Below are 20157 nucleotides of genomic sequence, written 5' to 3'. Positions count from 1 at the left end.
AGACCCATTCCTCGTGTCGTGGCTGCGGGAATGGGGAAAAGCTCGGTGCATAACACCAAAAAATAATAACGAAAGAAACGGTGGTTGAAGTCGCATGTAACCACGTACGTGGCATGTCATCTGTTGAGGACTTGAGTGAAACAATTGAAGGGCATATATGACCCTTGCCTAGTTGCCTTAATAATAGTGGGTTGGGTTTTTAGGTAAAATGTATAACATTGGCACAAATATGAACCGTATCTATCAAAACTTTTTTGTAGTTTCATCTTCATTAACAAACAATACTATTAAATTCCTCGAAAATTTTGTCGCATTAATCAAAATTACCCTTCAATCATGGAGATTAAATCATTTTTCTTTTCGTGAAAATTATCCAAGTGCATAAGAATTTTAGATAAACATATTATTCAGGTATAATTTTACAACCATAACTCATTCGACTATAGACTTAATGAAACAGATTAAATTTGAGCTTGATCATCTCATCCCTACTTCTCTCAATGTCTCCTCTATGCAACAAAAAATTGTTTTTGTCACATGTATATAAGAATGAAAATATATTATATTAAAATTTGCCGACACAACTTATATAGTATATAGGAGCATTAGTATGACTTCTTTGTCTATTTAAAACAAAATTAAAGCCTAGGTCTAACATATATAAAAGTGTGACTTGTTAATATATTTAAATATGTGTTATACTATATGGTCTTCAAATATGCCACAATCTCTATATCTATACTTCTATACTATATATAAAGGCAAAACATGGTATAACTTTCACCATGGTGTAATTTTCACTTCATATTTTGCCCTTCACATTATTTAAACTAAACATTATCATAGACAAAAAAAAAATTACAATATAAAGTACACCGAATACAACAAATATATTCTAAATATAAAAAATTAAATATAAAAAAATTAAATACGTAGTACCATGCAATATTGATCGACAGACATGAAATGCATTTATACACTAGTACTAATAAACCTACTTTTAACTATATTCATATATCACTAACAATTAAATTATATTTTTATATTAAAATTATATATACTTATAAGGAAAAACATAAATTAACTACCAATGAAGTATTTTATGTTTTCCTATTTAATCTTTTATAACTCATAATTTCATGTTTATTTATACTAATACTAATAAACATAAAATTACTACTCGTGAAGTATTTTATGTTTCCCTATTTTATCTTTTATAAAAAAAATTATAACATTAAGTACATCCAATAAAAAAACATTTTAACTCTCTAAAATAAAAAATACAAATTTAATACTTAATATCATTACATAAGAATGCAGGTTGATAGATATAAAGTGTCTATCGACACGCTAGTATATATAATAATATTACTTATCGATTGATATGAACATTATCATATATTATAACATTATTATATAATATAATTAAATAGACCGATATCTTAAGTTTTTTTGGTACTGCCAAGGACGTTCCCTTGTTTTCTTGGGTAAAGAACTAATACTTTCGGGATTTATTGTTATATATCCCAACAAATGTTGTTCACAAAAATCGAATCATCGAACTTTTAAATGATAAAAACCTGCCATGTTGAGTTGAAGAAATTTTTTAAAAAATTTGAGCCTAATTTGAGCTAGCTTGTTATAGGTTAGATAATAACCATCTTATTACCCTTATATGTATATCATCATTTTGTTCATCTTCAAATGCAAATCCCTTTTTTATTCAAATGCAAATAGTCGTAAATTTTATTGATTTCATCTCTTATTTTTTTTTTGTTTCCTAGATGTTTTCACTTGATTTATGTCAAACAACAATAATAAAAAGGCTATATAACCCACCAAATATTTTGTTTGTTACTTTCACTATTTTTTTTAAAAGAACCCGTTTTTTTCATTCCATTTGAACATGGTCGTGTAAAGCTTTGAATTGTTAAATTTTGTTAGTTTGAGCATATGAAAGTAAGATATACAGTTCTATCTCAAGGTATTGTACTCGTCCATTTTTCCATTTCATATCTCACATTTATCCAGGTCTTTTAATTGTGTATTTGTCTATTTTCTCTAACCACAACGGTTTGACTTTTTTAAATTATCTACGATTTTTTAGTATTGACATTTAGTGCCAGAAGATGATGCTTCTCAAAGAGATTTACTCAAGGTATTACGAATTTCTCTTCTGTTTTAAAATTCACAAATCTATTCAAGTTTTTTTTTTGTTATTGTATTTGTTTATATTTTATACAACAATAAATTTTTGTGCCTGTATCCCATTGAGTAATCATTGACGATGGAGTTTACTTGTTTGAATCATTTTTAAGTTTCACTGATCTTATCTGCATTGTCATTGCATTCTATATTCCATGCATTATTTTCTCAAGTTGGTAGAATAACCAATGTTGTAAGAATCGTACAATTCAATGTAGTTCCAATAAAAAACAATATATTTTGCTTTCCATATCTTTTCTATTGCAAAATTGTTGTCTGAATCGCTTAAATGAAGATGGGAATTGCGCGTGGGTTGATTCCGTTAGTTGTTAGTTGACATGTTAGAATCGGGTCATGCACGACCCCGTTTATGAAAACCCTAATTTTCACTAAACAATACAATTAAGCCATTTTATCCAATTTGTTTGGCCCATAAAATTTTAGAGAAAAAAATATATGCACGGATAATGTAAAATTTTTATATACGATAATCTATTATCTGTCATTTATTTTTAATTATTATAGTAAAGAAAAAGCCATACAAATGAAATAAATAATGTATGATATATTGATTGTGTATAAATCTTTATCCTGATTTGATAACAACTTTAGCTTACAATAAAAACTATAAACAAAAAAGAATAACCATTAAAACATTCAAGATTGATGTATTGATTTGTTTTTTCAGTTTATAATGTCTCATATTATAATTTAAAAACACAGTTGATATTAGATACATGATAGAAAAGAAAATAAGAGTTTTGTTTTGTATTTATAAATAACAAGTGTGAACCAACGAGTGTTGGTTCAAGTGGTATATGCTTGATTCCCATTAAGCAAGAACCCGGGTTCGAGTCTTGTGGATGGAAAAAATGTCCGTTGGGAGAGTTAGCCCCACTTACCTGTGGATATTCCCGGCTCGGACAGGATTGCCTCCAGTGCGAGGATACCTGTGAGAAACAAAAAAAAATAACAAGTGTGAAAATCAAGTTTATTATTCGGGAGACTAATAAAGTGGTGTGTATTTTATGGTTAAATTAGGTTCTTACTCAACTCTTCAGTATCAAATTTAGATATCAATCCTAATAGATTTGAATCTTATTTTGATCTAAATCTGGCTCTTTTGCCTTAGTTCCTTGTTTCTAAAATACAAAAAAACCCAACAAAAAGAAGATAAACCAATTCAATACAATTTGACTTCTTGAATTATGTTTAATGCTTTGGTTTGCTTTAAAAGATATAACCAAACATGCTAAAAAAAACCTTTGTCACCAAACTTCCTAGTACTTTCATATCAATTTGGTTGTTATATTACCACAACTAATTGCTTTAACTATACTATCTCACATTTGATATATGTTTCAAAATATTTACAGTAATGTATTTTTTTAGGGAACTCGTGTAAGACAAACCCTAATCAAAGTTAAGCACCCTTGCCACAATTTCTCCCTCACCTTGTATGGGCCAATAAGTTGGTTGGGCCTGGAAAAAAGAAAAACATTAGAAGAAAACAGAGAAAATAAAAAGATAAAGGAAGCCCTAGCCAATATAAATGGTGTTAGGAGAAGGATTTAGAGAAGGAGAAAGACGCAGCGGATTCAAAAATAGTAACGTTTCTCGCAACATACAAAACCCTTCCTAGGGTTTTAGCTTCTTCTGTTTCAATCATTCTGTCACAATGAGCAATGCCTTCAATGTCTCAGATCTCACAGCTGGTGCTACACTATATCCTATTTTTCACTCATTGTTCTCTTCATTTTTTGTCCTTTTTTATTTTTACTATTTACTAATTTAGTTTTTTATTGGTTTTGATGTCTTGGTGTAGCTCTGAACGAGGAGAATAGAGCAGACATTGTCAACGCTCTCAAGGTATATATTCATTTATGCTTTACTCTATTCACTATCTATTTTGTTCATGTTTTTATTTATCTATTTTTATTATTTTTATGAACTTTGGATTAAGATTTTAGTTACTTAATTGAATTTAAATTGTTGATTTGGTTGAGTTATCTATGATTTGCAGAGCAAGATACAAAGTTTGGCAGGGCAGCACTCTGATATTCTAGAGTCTCTCTCACCTATTGTGAGAAAGCGTGTTGAGTTTCTCAGAGAGATCCAGGTATAATACTTTTTTGTTTTACAGTTACAATGCTATTCATTTGTATAATTTTTTTAGTATTCTCAACCAATGCTCTTACTATATTACTAATAGTTTATTCACTGATCAATTTTGTAATGGCTTTATCAATTTTGATATAAGTGTTTGTGAGCAAAAAATGTTATAAGTAGAAGTAAATAGTTTGTACATATTCAAAAAATGTCGTCTGTGCTAATGTATAGACAGATGAGATTGCAGAGCTTCGCTGTAGATGCTTTTTATTTGCTTCTAAACATTATCTTGATGATCACACAGGGTCAGCATGATGAAATAGAGGCGAAGTTTTTCGAGGAAAGAGCAGCTATCGAGGCCAAATACCAAAAGTTGTATCAACCACTGTACACTAAGGTATCACTAGGTCTTTTTACTCTAGAGAGCAAAGAGTTCATGTTAACTGTGATGTTTAAAATATTGAAGTTGTGATTTTGAATTAGATAATTCATGTTTTCTCATCTTTTATTGTTATTGGATGCAGCGTTGTGAAATAGTAAATGGTGTTACAGAAGTTGAAGGTGCAGTGAATGAAACAAAAGCTGACGCTGAAGAGGATACAGGTACTATTCACTAACAGTGTTTTTAATATTTTATTTTTCCACTTTTCCAGTTACTTGCCATAACTAAGTTTCTGTGTAGAGAAAGGAGTCCCTGGTTTTTGGCTTACTGCAATGAAAAATAATGAAGTTTTAGCTGAGGAGGTCAGTCAGTTGTGATCAACTATTAGCTTCTTTTTAGGCTTATATATTTATTGCAACCTAGTCCGAGTTCATGCTCACTAATTCTATTGTTGTGTATGAAAACTAGATTTCTGAGCGTGATGAAGCTGCTCTTAATTTTCTCAAAGATATCAAGTGGAGCAGGATAGAAAACCCCAAAGGATTTAAGCTTGAATTTTTCTTTGATTCAAATCCTTATTTTTCAAATTCTGTCTTGACTAAGACATATCATATGATTGATGAGGATGAGCCGATATTGGAGAAAGCAATTGGGTTAGTTTATTTATTCATCCAATCATATTCTCTTTCTTTGCAGTATCTGAAGATTGGTTGCCTTTTTTGACAAATTAAAAATTAGTTTTGGCTTTTTTATTTTCCTTGCAGGACTGAAATTCAATGGCTCCCAGGAAAATGCTTGACACAAAAGGTTCTTAAGAAAAAGCCGAAGAAGGGTTCAAAAAATGCTAAGCCAATTACCAAAACTGAAAATTGTGAGAGTTTCTTCAATTTCTTCAACCCACCAGAAGTCCCTGACGAAGATGATGATGATATTGATGAAGAAATGGTATTAGTCTCATTTTAGATAACCACAAGGCTATAACAATGAACTTGAATTTTTTTACTGTTTCTATGAAAACCAGTTGAATCTTTTTGCTTTAATGATTTCATTTTTTATTACAGGCCGAGGAACTTCAGAATCAAATGGAACAAGACTATGACATTGGGTGAGATTAATTAGTGGTGGCCTTTTTTGAGTTTGCAACATGCTGCAAGTATTTTGTTTAAGTGATCATTTATCCTTGTTTACCTCCACCCTCGATTATGTATATTGAGTACTAAAATTGTCATGTAACAAGTAACTAGGGTATGAATGCATCATATATGTGTGTGGTTTCGCATGCATGTTTGTGCCTGTGTATCTGTCTGCAAAATAAACTGTGGAATTCCACTGCGAAGTATGACAGGAAAATATAAAAATTTGAATATGATCGGCCACCCGAAAAAATCACTGGTTCCTGGACAAAGCTTGGTTGTGAGAGAACACAATAGGGCCCGGTCAATTGGGAAATTCTTATGTAAGGCTGTGAGGTTCAGCTATATTTCAGTGAGCTATAGAGAAGCCATACTTAGTCATGTCCAGGCTGAACTCGTGAGAAATTAAACTAATTCTGTTATCTCCACATATTTACATGTCATGAGCCCACAGTGTACACATACACGTGCCCCTAAGTGCTTCTAAGGCTGGAAAATGTACGCATGCTTCAAAGCCTTTGCTCCCTTTTTTGTTATTTCTAATTTGGATATCTGAATCTACTCTTTGATCAATTTTTGACTTGTTCAGGTCAACAATAAGAGACAAGATCATTCCCCATGCTGTATCATGGTTTACAGGTGATGCCATTCAAGGAGAGGAGTTTGACCTGGATGATGATGAGGATGATGATGTTGAAGAGTATGACGATGAAGAGGAGGAAGAGGATGAAGAAGATGATGATGACAATGATGAAGATGAAGATGAGGAAGAAAGTAAGAGTAAAAAGAAGGTATGGTCTTGATTGCTTGTAGTGTTTCATCCCTGGTATTCTAGTTGATTTTTGAATCTAACTGAACCTTTTTGTTTCTCATCTTCTGTGTGGTGCATTGGATTTTTGCTGCAGTCATCGATACGTAAGGTAGGATAGTTTTGCTTAGTAATGCTGGATTATGTGTGCAGTTACATAACGTTCTTTTTTATGCTGGCTTTTTAACTTGCATGATTTTCATGTTTACTGTAAATCTTCAGAAGAGTGGAAGAGCACAGGTCGGTGATGGACAACAAGGTGAGCGTCCTCCAGAATGCAAGCAGCAGTAGAAGTTTCTTTTGCAGTTTTGTGCTGCTGCTGCATTTATCGGCGTTGAAGAATGTGGGTTCTTTATGTTAATCTATATTCATTTTCTACCTTAGTCATGTAGTCTGGATTTGTTGAGAGTTCAATTCTCCATTTTGCTTCCTGATTGGAGAGAATATATATGTATTATAAAGTTGGAATGGTGTGATTTTTTGTATCCCAAATTCATGTCATTTTTTAGGCTTGTGATGCATGGTTTTCTGTCAAGAAGTTGATTATCTCTCATATCATTGTGCAATAGGCTTCTAATAATAGTAGCCAAATATGGTACTGGATATCAACACTATCATTCCAAACTGGTTTTAATATTGGTCGAAAGCTATGCTATGCTATGCTAACAATGGAGGAGCCATGAATACAATTACCATCAATATTCACCCTAATGCAACATTCGGTAGGCAAAGTCCATCAATCATAATTACACTTTGGTTAAACTCTAAGGTTAAGATCCTATTATATTTAAAAAATATTAAGATTCGATTTCTAATATTTGTTGGGAGGAATAATCACGTATTCTGAAATAATTAGTTCTTTACCTAAAAAGTTAAAGGATATCCTTGATAGTATAAAAAAGAGTTAATTACACTGATACCTTTTCAGTTTTAGTTAAATTACACACCACTCCTCATTTTTTCTACACCTACACAAACCTCTCTTAGTTTTTTACTTTCATTACACTAACCACCCTGCATGAGAAATAAGTGTAATTTTGTGAACAAAAAATGTGATAAATGCAATTAAGTTAAACAAAATATAATATATTGTGAAGACAAGTTCAAATAATATATAAGTCGATACCTCTTTATTATTTTTTGTTACAAAATGCATCAACAATTCTAAAAGATATTGTTTAAGTCGCTCTTATACTATATCGTAACGAACCAAAAATAATAAAGAGGTATCGACTTATATATTATTTGAACTTGTCTTCACAATATATTATATTTTGTTTAACTTAATTGCATTTATCACATTTTTTGTTCACAAAATTACACTTATTTCTCATGCAGGGGTGATTAGTGTAACGAAAGTATAAAAATGAGGGAGTTTGTGTAGATGTAGAAAAGTGAAGGATGATTTGTGTAATTTCACTAAAACTGAGTGTAATTTACTCTATAAAAAACTATTAGCAACATCTGAAGACAAACTTTTATGAGAAGCCGAATGTTAGTTCGTCTCTGAATGTTATAGTTCTTCACCTTCCCCATAATGGCCTGAAGCTTCAGTTTCTTTTTCTATGAAAAAACTATTCATTTATTTTTTAAAACAAATTGATTTTTTCTTTAAAAAAACATATTATACAATTGTATATTTTCCTCAACTCTTTCAACTTGAAAGGAAAGTTATAAAAGAAAAAAACATGAATTTTTCTACTACATATTCTAGTCCCCATGTGGATTTGATCCCATAAAGATGAAAAATCCTTTGTCGATAAATTAAATGATATAAATTACATTTCGATGATATCAAATTGGATCAATATCATGAATAACAATATCTGAGCTATCAAATCAATTCATCGTCGAGAATTGAATAGTATAACATAGGAAGAGTTTATATCCATACCAAATAAAATTCAAAAATATTATTTCCGATACAATCAATAATTTGTTTTCTTTTTGTAGGTATAATGCAATGAATGAGCAAATTAAACAATTAAATAGTATTTTAATGTTAAAAAAGGAACTAAATAACCAGTAATCAAAATATATTTTAAATATTATATCTAGGCAATTTTTAAAAGGAAAACAATCTTTATGAATAGAAAGTGGTTAGGTATATTAATTATTTTGTTTTCTTATAGTGAATACCTTAAATGAGATGCTTACAAAATTGGCAAACACCTAAAGAAAAATGATATTTTCCGTCCCATGAATATAATATAAAATAAAATTATACTGAAGATGATATATATTTTAAAAAAAGGAGATATATAATCCACATTTAATACCATTTGTTAAATCATGTATTATAAAAAAAATGGTACACCAAAAATCAAATGTTTTTGATAAAAGAGTTTCCGGCGGAGGTAAAACAACTTCCACTCTCTCATCTTTTACTAATTATATGGATTATATTGTTATTAAACATCTACATTTATATATTACATATAAAAATTTCAAAACAATAAACAGAAAAAGATATAACGCGGACAATATAACAATTTTCTATATTATTATTGTATTATTTATTTTAAATTGTTATTAACTCTTAAATAAAATTAATACAAATAAATGATATACTAAATATATATTAATTTTTACACCAATTGTAAATAAATATTACACTCAACAATAAAATTTATTAATCTAATAATGTTACATTCTATCTACTCATAAATCATATGGGAGGAGATTATCCACACGCCACACATATCCTCTATTCACATAAACAATTCTATTTAATGAGGATAAAATTACTGTGGATAACAATACACAATTCTATTTAATGAGGATAAAACTACTGTGGATAAAAAAAATTCAAAGATAAAAAAATTCAAAGAAAAAAGCCTGAGTCAATAAATAGTTAAATCTTAGAGGGGTTGGTGTGAAGAAGGGTTTTAGAAAAGGAGGCAGAAAACAAAACCTTCACTCTTTTATCTTCGCAATTCAATTCTAGGGTTTTAGCTTCGTCACAATGAGCAACAACAAAGATTCCTTCAACATCTCCGATCTCAATGCTGGTGCCGCATTATGTCTTACTTCTCTATCTTTTTCAATTTTAATTATGCATTGTTTTAATCTTCTTTAACATCGTTTCACTCATTCAAATTTTTTGTTGTTTATTTTGATTTATTTGTGCAGCTCTAAACGCGGACAACAAAGAAGAACTCGTTAATGCTCTCAAGGTCTGATTTTTTAACGAACTTTACCTTGAAATTTGATTTCTTTGATTGAATTTGAATATGAACTTTTTATTTATTGAATTGGGATTTATTTGAGGTATGCTTTTATTCATGTACAGAGTAAGATTCAGAGTTTGGCTGGACAACACACTGATTTCCTAGAATCTCTGTCACCGAATGTTAGAAAGCGTGTTGAGGTTCTCAAAGAAATCCAGGTATTGTTATTTGTAATTTTAATGATATGATATTTAGGTTTTAGAATTGTTCTTTATAATTGAAAGTATATAATTTATCCTTTTTGTTTGTCATTTTTTGGAGTTGATACTTTATGCAAATTGATAATGTATTTATCAATGAAGTTTTAGACGTTGTTGTATATTGGTTTTTTTAGTTTCTGATTCATGTTTTATGATATTACAGGGAGAATATGATGAATTAGAGGCCAAATTTTTTGAGGAGAGAGCTGCTCTTGAGGCCAAATACCAAATATTGTACCAACCACTGTACACAAAGGTATGACGAGGAACTGTAGAGATTGAAGTTAGCAAGTTACATATGATGTTATAAGATATATCTTTATGAGTAGCAAAATTCAATTCGATTATCTGCTCGTTCCGACAATCTATTTCCTTTTATCAATTTTAGATACTAGAAATAAATCATGGTTTTGAATTGTATTATGAGAATGGACGTAATTTTATTTATTATTTTGAATGGATGCAGCGCTATGAAATAGTAAATGGTGTCACAGAGGTTGAAGGGGCAGCGGATGAAACAAAAGCTGAGACCGAAAAGGGTAAAGTTGAGAAAGGAGTGCCTGGTTTTTGGCTTAATGCATTGAAAAACAATGACATTTTAGCTGAAGAGGTCAGTCAATTGTGTTCACCTGTTAACTTATTTCTTGATGCTTGTATATGATTTGCAATGTAGCCTCATGTTCAATCATTCTCTCATTGTTTCCTTGTGAAAAAATAGATATCTGAGCGAGATGAAGATGCTCTCAACTTTCTCAAAGATATCAAGTGGAGTAGGGTAGAAGACCCCAAAGGATTCAAGCTTGAGTTTTACTTTGATTCTAATCCTTATTTTACCAATTCTGTTTTGACAAAAACATATCATATGATTGATGAGGATGAACCCATATTGGAGAAGGCAATTGGGTAAGCCATTCTTCATTCACTTTATCACATTGTTTGTGTAAATAGTTTCCAGTCATCTGAAAGGGGTCTTTTTCTTGTTTTTTTCTTTCTTTTAGTACTGAAATTCAATGGCATCCGGGAAAAACCTTGACAGAGAAGGTTCTGAAGAAAAAACCTAAGAAGGGTTCAAAGAATGCTAAACCGATTACCAAAACTGAAAAATGTGAGAGTTTCTTCAACTTCTTCAACCCACCAGAAGTCCCCGAAGACGATGAAGAAATTGATGAAGATCTGGTATTAATGTTATTTTAAATGAATACATGGCTAGAACTAAAAATATTTTATTCTGAGATTTGTATACTATTACGATAGACAGAACCACTGTTTTTGGTATAACTTCTTTTTTTTTTGACAGGCCGATGAACTTCAAAATCAGATAGAACAAGACTATGACATTGGGTGAGACTAATTACCTTTTGTGTAAATGGTGGCATGTGTGAGTTTGTATCATGTTGTGTGTCCTGCTGTTTAATCACAACTGTCAACTCTTTTCCTTGCATACTCTCTTTGATATTTTGTAATCTTGTATCATTAATCAATCGTTATACTTGTTTAGGTCAACAATAAAGGACAAGATTATTCCCCATGCTGTATCATGGTTCACTGGCGAGGCTGTGGAGGAAGATGAGTTTGGAGACCTGGAGTTTGCTGATGTTGACGGAGATGATGATGATGAGGATGACGAGGATGATGATGAAGAGGATGATGATGATGAAGATGAGGAAGAAAGCAAGCCTAAAAAGGTGTGATACTTTAATTGCTTCAAAGTTCTGAAACATTGGTTTGTTTTCCATTTGAGATTTGAATCTAAATAAGTATTTTTTGATTCTCACCTACCCGCTGTGCCAATTTTGTTGGAATGTTGGATGCAGTGATCCGCACACAAGGTAATAATTTATAATTTTTTGATCTAAAATGAAATAGCCATATCCATTCACTTCAGTGATAGATACCAGATACATTAACTAAGTTTCACTGCATATGTGAATTTTCTTTTTCTTAATCTAAATTGTTTACATAATGATGTTGGTGCTGCCATTCATTGTCCATTTTCCCTTGGTCCTGAAACTTATACATGCTTGTCATAAATCTTCAGAAGAGTGGAAGAGCTAAGAAGCTTGGTGATGGTAAACAGGGTGAACGTCCTCCAGAGTGCAAGCAGCAGTAGAAGTTCATTTTTGCAGAAGTTTAATTTATGTTTCTGGGATTTTAATTGGTGTTTGATATTATTGTCTGTTCAAAAACTTGGTTTCATCAGGTTTTGTTTTGTGCTTAATATTCCTCCATTAAACTTGTATTCTTGACATGTTTAAAACCCCTTTCTCCTATTTTGCATACTTTTGGAGAGTGTGGTTATATATTTGAGAGGATGTTGTGATTTATAATTTGTATGTCCGTACGTTTTTATACTTTCATGCATCATCGACTAATACCTATGCATGTGATAACAGTCCATCACTTTTAATATGAATGATTAATGTAATACAATAACAATATATAAACTTCTTATAAAGATAGGTTTATAAATAAATATTATGTAAACTAAAATTTTAAAAAAGTAAAGATAAAAGTAAATTTAATTTTAAAGAAATAATGACATGTAAGTTGAAACGTAAATTTATTAATAAGGGTAAAATAAAACAATTAATTTATTTTGATGTTAATTCTCTTTATTAATATCTATAGAAGTATAGATAGATTAAAAACGTTTTTTTAATCTAAAGTCCTCTTCATTGTTTTAAATATTGGTATTACTTAATGCAAGATTTATGTAGTTAAGTGTTGCTAACATCTGAAACTAGTTTAATCCTGTGCATTATGTGTAAGAGAACTTTAACTTATTCTATGAATGTTTTTTTTCAAATATGATTTGTTTAAGCAACTGACATTGTTTTATCTTACTAGATAAAATTATTATATTTAGTTACGTGAAAGTATGACATTATAATGTATGTTAAAATGAGTTTGTAACTTAAATGTCAAGATGTAGATTCACATATAAAATAGACGATAGTTATAATTTGAAGTCATTGTAACTTTAGTTCACATACATAAAAAAATACGGAGCAATAGCTTTAACTTAAACTACTAACTTGAGTGAAGATTTTCTATACCACTCTTTCTCTATCTCGTTCCTTCTTGCTACTTGCATGTTAGCATTAAGATTTTCTATACCACTATTTCTCTATCTCATCCCTTCTCTGTTTCCATTTGATTTCACCCTATTTTTATCTTTTTATTTTTCTATTCTAACCAAACAAAGTCAAAAAGATTGTGCTAATCTTAATCCTAAGAAGTTCAAAAGAGAATTCAATTTTGAGAAGTTGAACTCATCCTTATCAAGAGCCAGTTTCTTAATATTTAGACTAGTCATTGTTTGTTCTTTGAAAGTTCTTGTTTTTAAACATCTTGTCGTTTTTAACTTAATGAAACTTCTTGTCAAAAAAAAAAAAACGGGACTAAATTTGCCAAAATACGGCAAGGAAAAATTTGGAAATAATGTTGTAATTTGTGCTTTTAAATTGGATTTTACATATATTATGCATCAAGGTACGTGACGGTTCCTCCTAACAAATATTCTTCCCATAAATTAAATTCATTTTTATTATTCTCTAATAATCTAATTGGATCTTATATTATTAGACCTACACATTGTTAATATTTTACATTTTAATTTAATTATATATTATAAATATCGATAAACCAAAACAAAGGAGAGCGGATATAAGCAACATTACTTCCTGTCTCCTGATAAAGGAACATGTAATATAAGCAATAACAAAAATCAGACCATTACATCCTATCTTCTCATAAAGAAACATGTAATATAAGCAACAACAAAAAAACCATTAGCAGAATAAATGTAGAATTAGCATAGCTAGTATGTAAAAAATAAACTACCTAAACTAAAATTAAGCTCCAAGCACATCGACAAGCAATGTTCTTCAACATAAAATGAATAATAATCTAAGTCTTAATAAAAGGGTAACCAGAGCATAAATTAAAAATAAAAAATGAGTGGTGATGTGGGTATAGTTATTTTCCCACGTGTCCATGTAGTAGGTCAGCAACTATTCTTCTCACTGCTTCCACGAAAGTACACTCGTTCCATGCACTTCCCTGCACACATATATAATTAAATACATATTATTATTTTCACAAAAATCTTTACCTTTTTTGTTTCCCTTTATTCTTATTTGATGGCTGCAAAGATAGAATCATCTTCTTCTTTTATAGAAAAAATGTTGATTGAATATATAGTTTGGATTATATATATATATATGGAAGGGGTAAGAATCCTCTTCATTAATATAAATATCACATAATAACATACAAAATATGTAATGATATATTTATCTTTTTGTTTATCATAAAATTATATTTTTATCATTAAAAATATGAATAAAAATAATCATTTGTTTTTCTATTAATAGAGATATCTTGTTCATGTGGAAGGTGACAAATCTGTCGGCACACCTAAGGGTATAACAAACCACCTTACAGTTACAACTGCACTTTCTCAGCTCCTTCCTTTCAACCTCCCAACTCCCAACATTACCAAACCACGAATTGATTTTATCATCACACTAATAATAGTAATGAAGAATTCTAGGACTCTTATTTTAATATAGTATCTCATATTTTATTTTTTCTTAATCTAGCTGTTATATCTGAGTATGAATTCTTCAGTGATAGTGGGTGCAGGCTACCTCAACTAAAACCTTTATACCAGTCAACATTTGTCATTATTCAAAACTTTGGTTTCGTCTAGCTTTAGGGTTTTACCCATGCACATATATAGTGTTCTATTATTGGGTATATAACATGCTGTGCTTATAATCAAATAATGTTCAGAGTTGGTGGGAGTTACTAGACATTAAATGTTAGCGTTTAGGGTTTATTTATAACATATTATCTGGGTTATTGACCCTCTCCAGTACCGGAGAGTCTAGTACTATGAAGTTATAATGAACTAACTGACTTATATGGATGCTCAGGAAGAGGATTTTGATTCATTATTTGGATTCAGTTTAGGATTATCACAATGTTTCCCACACTACATACCATTATAAACTGTTGTTTGGGGTACATACCTCAATAATCCCTATCCTGAAGGTTAATTGATTAATTGTTGTCCCTTCTGTAACATGTGTGTTAGCTTCCATGCAAATCAAACTCAAATTCTGAATCCGTTTAAGGAATTCCAATAAGCGAATAGATATATCAACTTGAGAGCTTTCTCCTCTTACAGTTACGTGCAAGTCCACCATTCTCTCTTCTGATAAGCTCGATTGTGGTACATTTGAAACTCGAATTTTCAATTGCTCATTTGAGAAGTTACTATTACTAGCGTTGGCTTCAATGGTTGACAGAAATGTTGTCAACTGTTGATTTCTTATGTTAAACTTTTCAATTTCAGCCGTCAAAGATTTCAATTTCTCCTTTGCTGCTGTAAGTATAGATGCTTTGTCTTTCTATACCACCCAAGTTCAATGAAACTTTTTGTCATTGATTTGTAATAATCAACTATATATATGCATTAAATTAATTATAGCTAGGAGAATGCTAAAAAGTGTGGCAGTGTGTTAATGAATCAAGAATATAAACAAACGGAAAAGGTGTGTTAATTATACCCTTAATCATTATCACAATGTCACAATATCACAAACTTTTAAGTGCTCTTATAACATTAGTTAATAAGACCTGATTTGATTTCTTAACTAAGAACGTTGATTGAAGAGAATTATAATTAAGGGAATATTAATGGGTTTGCATTAGGAACACAAAAACGAAGTGTTTATATTAGAAAACAAACATTTTATATCTATTTCTATTTTTTATTTTCTAAATCATTCCCTAGGACAATGGCTAGCAATAAAAATGATACTATGAAATGTGAAGTTTGATATAGTATACCTTAGTTTTGGGAGGAAGTAATTCTCTGAGTGCCTGAAAATTCTCATTGAGTTTCTCACGCCTTCTTCGCTCTGACATCATACGTTGTTGCTGAGTACTAGTGAAACGAGCAGCTTCTTGAATCCGCTCTCTGATTCTCAATGAATTTAAGCTTCTAGAACATGCAAATGATTTCTTTAGCAAGCTTTGTCTGGGAGGATTGGATCTTATATGTGGATCTGGGCCTTTATTATCTGCACTATACTTCTTGAAAGCAGTAATATTTACTGGATGAACCAGTGAAGAAGAAGTATAAGGCAAATTTTGCTGTGGTATTCGATGTTTGTGATCAGAAGTACTTGAAGAAGATATAACATGAATCATTGCTCTTATTATAGCATCATCATGTTCAACCTCTGGTGTGGCAAAATGACATGGAATAACTTGACCTAATGCTTGAATGGCTTGTTGGTGTATTGGCCTAGCTTCTATGGGTTGCATTTTGGGAACCATTGATCCAAGGGTTTCAGGAAAGTGATGAGACATGGAAGTAACTGGGATATTATTGATTAATAGGGATGAACATTCTGGGCTACCAGTGGATAATGATATAGAATAGGATGAAGATGATGAATGTGGATTCTGATAGTTAATTCTTTGGGTCTGTCTAAAAAAATCTTCTGGAAATAAACCCCTAAGTGCTGCTTCAATGTCAACCTACACAACACAAGTTTACAAGAAGAAATCATTGGAATATGGTCCCGGACCAATGTTGATGAGGATATATACTTCTTTTACCATTGATTTTGAATATTAATGACTCAGATTTCTTGTTTTTGCACAAAATATTATTAACTCATGTTAATTTGGTTAATGAGATGAAATTGCACAATTTCATGTTAGCATTAATTTGCTTACTTGAGACATATTGGTGAACCCAAGCTCAATTTCACCTTTACTGCACCCCATGAAAACAGCAGTCTGTGAATAAGGCACAGATATGACCTTAATTGTTAGGTGTTATGGATCAATTATGAGTTCAGCAAAGTAAAAAGTCTTTTCAGTTTGTCCACAAAAGACATACCTTAATCCTTGCTTCCTGAAAACCATCAAATATAAATATATTGTGAGAAACAGAAGGAGACTAGAAATAGTTATTATTATAATGTTTTGAAAAAATACAAAATAAGCTCTTGCTTTCCTTCATGAACATAGCATTATTCTGTAATAAATTCCCTTTCATTGGTAAAGTAATTACCTTAAAGAATTGTACTTGTATTTCTGTAGATACAAGTCTTAGAAGATCCAATTGTTGCAGCTCTAGGTAGGGATTGTGGTTCCTGAAAGCTAGTCCAGGAATACTGCTGAAACAAAAAAAAGAGCAAAAACAAGTATTAGGAAGAAAATTAAAAAAACCATTTTCACATGTAGCAGTACTGGAATTAAATGCAAAATTAAGAAGCATATTGATTAGAGATGAGGAAAGTAAGTTAGTCTTACTCAACATTAACATCGAATGTTAAACTCTGGTATAGGTTAAAAAGCTCTTCAGCTACACTATTACGTGCCAAAGAAGAGTTTGGTTGATTGTTTACGTTGTAGAATCCATCCAAGAACAACAAACGACTTTACAAACAAAAAAACAGATAAAATTGTAATTGAATGGAAACCTCAGAAACAAATATAAATCACATTAATCACAACATATATATAGATATATTTGTTGATGTATGCATAAACATATATACTTGGTTAAACAGGAATCATATCGCCACAAACAAATGTAAGCGCAGCCAGACAAGTGCAGTACTAGAGCGCTGAGAAAATCAGTTCTAGTGGCTTCAGAGAGGGAGAAGATACCATCCATGGGGTGCATGCAAAAATTGATCTAAGGCTTTTGCATCATGATGAAATTAGTGTGTGTTTGTTCTGATTCTAATATTCTTGTTCTATTGTTATATGTCATTTTAAATGATTGATATATATATGCTCTATATATATGTATATGTATATGGTAGGTGAGAGAGACAACCGAGTTAGATACCTGAATAAAAATCACATACCTCATAACTATATCTTCAACCATATCTTATCCAATGAAATTTTGATATTTATTAAAAAAATTGAGTAATAAAAAACAAAATTAAAATGACATGTAAATTTTTTATTATCGTGTCAAAATTTTATTATCATAGAAAATGGTCCGGAACATAATTTTAGAATATATGATCTTCATTGTGGGTACTCCATACTTGGCTAGTATGAAGAGAAAAAGAGAAAAATAAATATGATAAAAAATTGATATGGTGGAGGATAGGGAGAGAGTCCTAACTAGGTCATTAAATTGTTAATGTGAACTGGTAGAAGTAATGAAAGAGATGAGAAAATGTTTTGAAAAGTATGAAAGTAATGGAAGAAGGAAATTAGTCTCACCTGCTTAGGTCAGCTTAGAGATTTGTCTACATGAAAATGATTGAGTACACCTTTGAAAATTAGTACCAAAAAGTAAGCATTCAAACGATACATTATTAAATAAACCCAAAGAAAAGTAGAAGGTAGGATTTTTTTGAGTGAATAATGATACTCCTGAACTAAAAGTTCAAATTAGTACTTAAAAATTAAAAATATGAATCAAAATAATTCTTACAAAAAACATAAAAATATTAAAAATAACTAATTTGACTAAAAGTTGATTATAATAGGCACACTTTTAAGTTTCTGAGATCAAAATATTAAGTACACAAATTTTCAGTACCAAATTAGATATTTATTCTAGCTTTTTATAACAAACAATATTATTATATGGAGTAAGAAGAAAGTTAACCCATCAACATTTTACAAAAATCTAATATCACACAATTATATAAAAAAGATACACAATATAATCAAATCGATCTAAATATATAAGAAGGGTCTAACTAAAAGATCATTTTATTATATGTAAAAGCTGAGTGTTATAACTTGAATATCATATTGAATTTGCTATATATATATATATATATATATATGAGACTCATAATAGAAAGCTTTATTTTATCAATAACTAGCATTAATATGCCCAACACTAAAAATAACATAATTATACAAAACCCAAATACTCCAAATTATAACATGCCAAATCATTTTCCCTAATCCTTTGCATTTTTTCCTTGTGATGCAAAGCCATATACGCATATTAATAAATAAGATGTTTCGATTTTAAATCGAGAGTAGCAAAATCCTCCCAGAAACACATATTGTAATTGAATCGTATTTTATTGTGATAAACCTAAAATAAAAACAACTCTATCTCCATTTATCAAATAAAAACATAAACCATTTCAAAAAAATTATTCCTAAACCCCTTCTCTTCTTCCTTTCTTTACAAGCATCTTCCTATTTAAGGGTGTTAAATTGTAATTCATTGCTAATTGAAGAGTTAGTTGTAATCCTTCTATAAATAGAAGGTTGTAATTCAAAATGTAGTTAATACATTCTAAAAAAAGGAATGATTCAGTTTTTGATCATTCATTGCAAGATTTACTCCCTCTTCATTCTCATTCATTCTCTTCAATAATTCTCTCACACAAACAACTCTAATTCTTCTCTTCTCTATACACGAATTCCTCTTCTTCTTCATTACTTTCTTTTTCTGCAACAAAACCAGCAGAAGGAATTGTGCTTCTGGTTCTTCAAACTTCAACAATGGTATCAAGAACTATACGGTCAGGGTCTGTGGTGGTGCCAAGATTGGGTGCAAGAGGCTTCAAGAAGTGAAGCTCACGGATTGAGGATCAAGGCTGCAAAACCAGAAGGGAAATCAGAGGTGTAGAAGCATGACAAATTCGAATGGCTTTGCAATGAATCTTCCAATTCTAGATGGGAAGAATTATGAACATTGGAGCATTCAAATGAAGGCAATCTTTGGGTTTCAAGAATGTCTTGATGTAGTGAAAGGAGGAATGCCAACAGCAAATGAAAATTCAGTGGAGTATAGGGAAGCAAACAAGAGAGATTGCAAGGCAATCTTCTTGATCCACCAATGTGTGGACAGAGCCAACTTTGAGAAGATCTCTGCAGCATCTTGTTCAAAGGAGGCTTGGGAAATCTTGGAGAAGAATTACACTGGTGGAAAGAGAGTAAAGAAGGTGAGGTTGCTAACACTCAAAAGACAGTTTGAGCTTATGCAGATGGATGAACAAGAATCAATAGCTGAGTATCTCAATAGACTAAGAGGATTGATCAATCAGATGAAGGGGTGTGGAGAGACACT

The 20157-nt window shown here is 30.8% G+C and overlaps 2 protein-coding genes across 6 annotated transcripts; one reads left to right on the top strand and one right to left on the bottom strand.

Annotated features, from left to right (window-relative positions):
- LOC109356068 (nucleosome assembly protein 1;3-like) lies at positions 3764-12394 on the top strand. Of its 5 annotated transcripts, none has more exons than XM_019599405.1 (12): positions 3764-3920; positions 4031-4074; positions 4229-4324; positions 4619-4711; positions 4839-4917; positions 4997-5058; positions 5165-5349; positions 5461-5641; positions 5758-5801; positions 6419-6620; positions 6735-6749; positions 12106-12394. In XM_019599405.1, exons 1-12 carry the CDS (start codon positions 3884-3886, stop codon positions 12175-12177), a joined length of 1110 nt encoding a protein of 369 aa, XP_019454950.1. In that variant the 5' UTR covers positions 3764-3883; the 3' UTR covers positions 12178-12394. The 5 variants fall into 5 exon arrangements, with proteins under 5 accessions (XP_019454950.1, XP_019454957.1, XP_019454972.1 ...); XM_019599412.1 differs by lacking the exon at positions 12106-12394 and adding an exon at positions 6860-7170; XM_019599434.1 differs by lacking the exons at positions 3764-3920; positions 4031-4074; positions 4229-4324; ... (6 more) ...; positions 6419-6620; positions 6735-6749 and adding exons at positions 9511-9660; positions 9770-9813; positions 9930-10025; ... (5 more) ...; positions 11566-11752; positions 11882-11896.
- On the bottom strand, positions 14046-17781 carry LOC109361314 (putative transcription factor bHLH041). The gene is made up of 8 exons (XM_019606798.1): positions 17654-17781; positions 17406-17531; positions 17164-17269; positions 16990-17004; positions 16824-16886; positions 15927-16622; positions 15104-15484; positions 14046-14129 (listed from the first exon to the last, which is right to left on the bottom strand). The coding sequence occupies exons 1-8, from the start codon at positions 17779-17781 to the stop codon at positions 14046-14048; spliced, it is 1599 nt and encodes a 532-aa protein (XP_019462343.1).

This window comes from Lupinus angustifolius, chromosome LG01 (assembly GCF_001865875.1).
Source record: "Lupinus angustifolius cultivar Tanjil chromosome LG01, LupAngTanjil_v1.0, whole genome shotgun sequence".
NCBI classification, from domain to species: domain Eukaryota; kingdom Viridiplantae; phylum Streptophyta; class Magnoliopsida; order Fabales; family Fabaceae; genus Lupinus; species Lupinus angustifolius.
The sequence above is the reverse complement of the archived record's forward strand: the minus strand, read 5'-3'. Positions and strand labels throughout refer to the sequence as shown.

Excerpts from the sequence above, each read along its gene's own strand:
- LOC109356068 (XM_019599405.1), top strand. The coding sequence starts at position 3,884 with ATGAGCAATGCCTTCAATGTCTCAGATCTCACAGCTG. Across the intron at positions 4,325-4,618 it reads AGTTTCTCAGAGAGATCCAG|GGTCAGCATGATGAAATAGA; the intron begins GTATAATACTTT and ends ATGATCACACAG. Across the intron at positions 4,918-4,996 it reads TGACGCTGAAGAGGATACAG|AGAAAGGAGTCCCTGGTTTT; the intron begins GTACTATTCACT and ends GTTTCTGTGTAG.
- LOC109361314 (XM_019606798.1), bottom strand. The coding sequence starts at position 17,781 with ATGCACCCCATGGATGGTATCTTCTCCCTCTCTGAAGCCACTAGAACT. Across the intron at positions 17,532-17,653 it reads TATGATTCCTGTTTAACCAA|TCGTTTGTTGTTCTTGGATG; the intron begins GTATATATGTTT and ends TTGTTTGTAAAG. Across the intron at positions 14,130-15,103 it reads TCAGGATAGGGATTATTGAG|GGAAGTGCATGGAACGAGTG; the intron begins GTATGTACCCCA and ends ATATGTGTGCAG.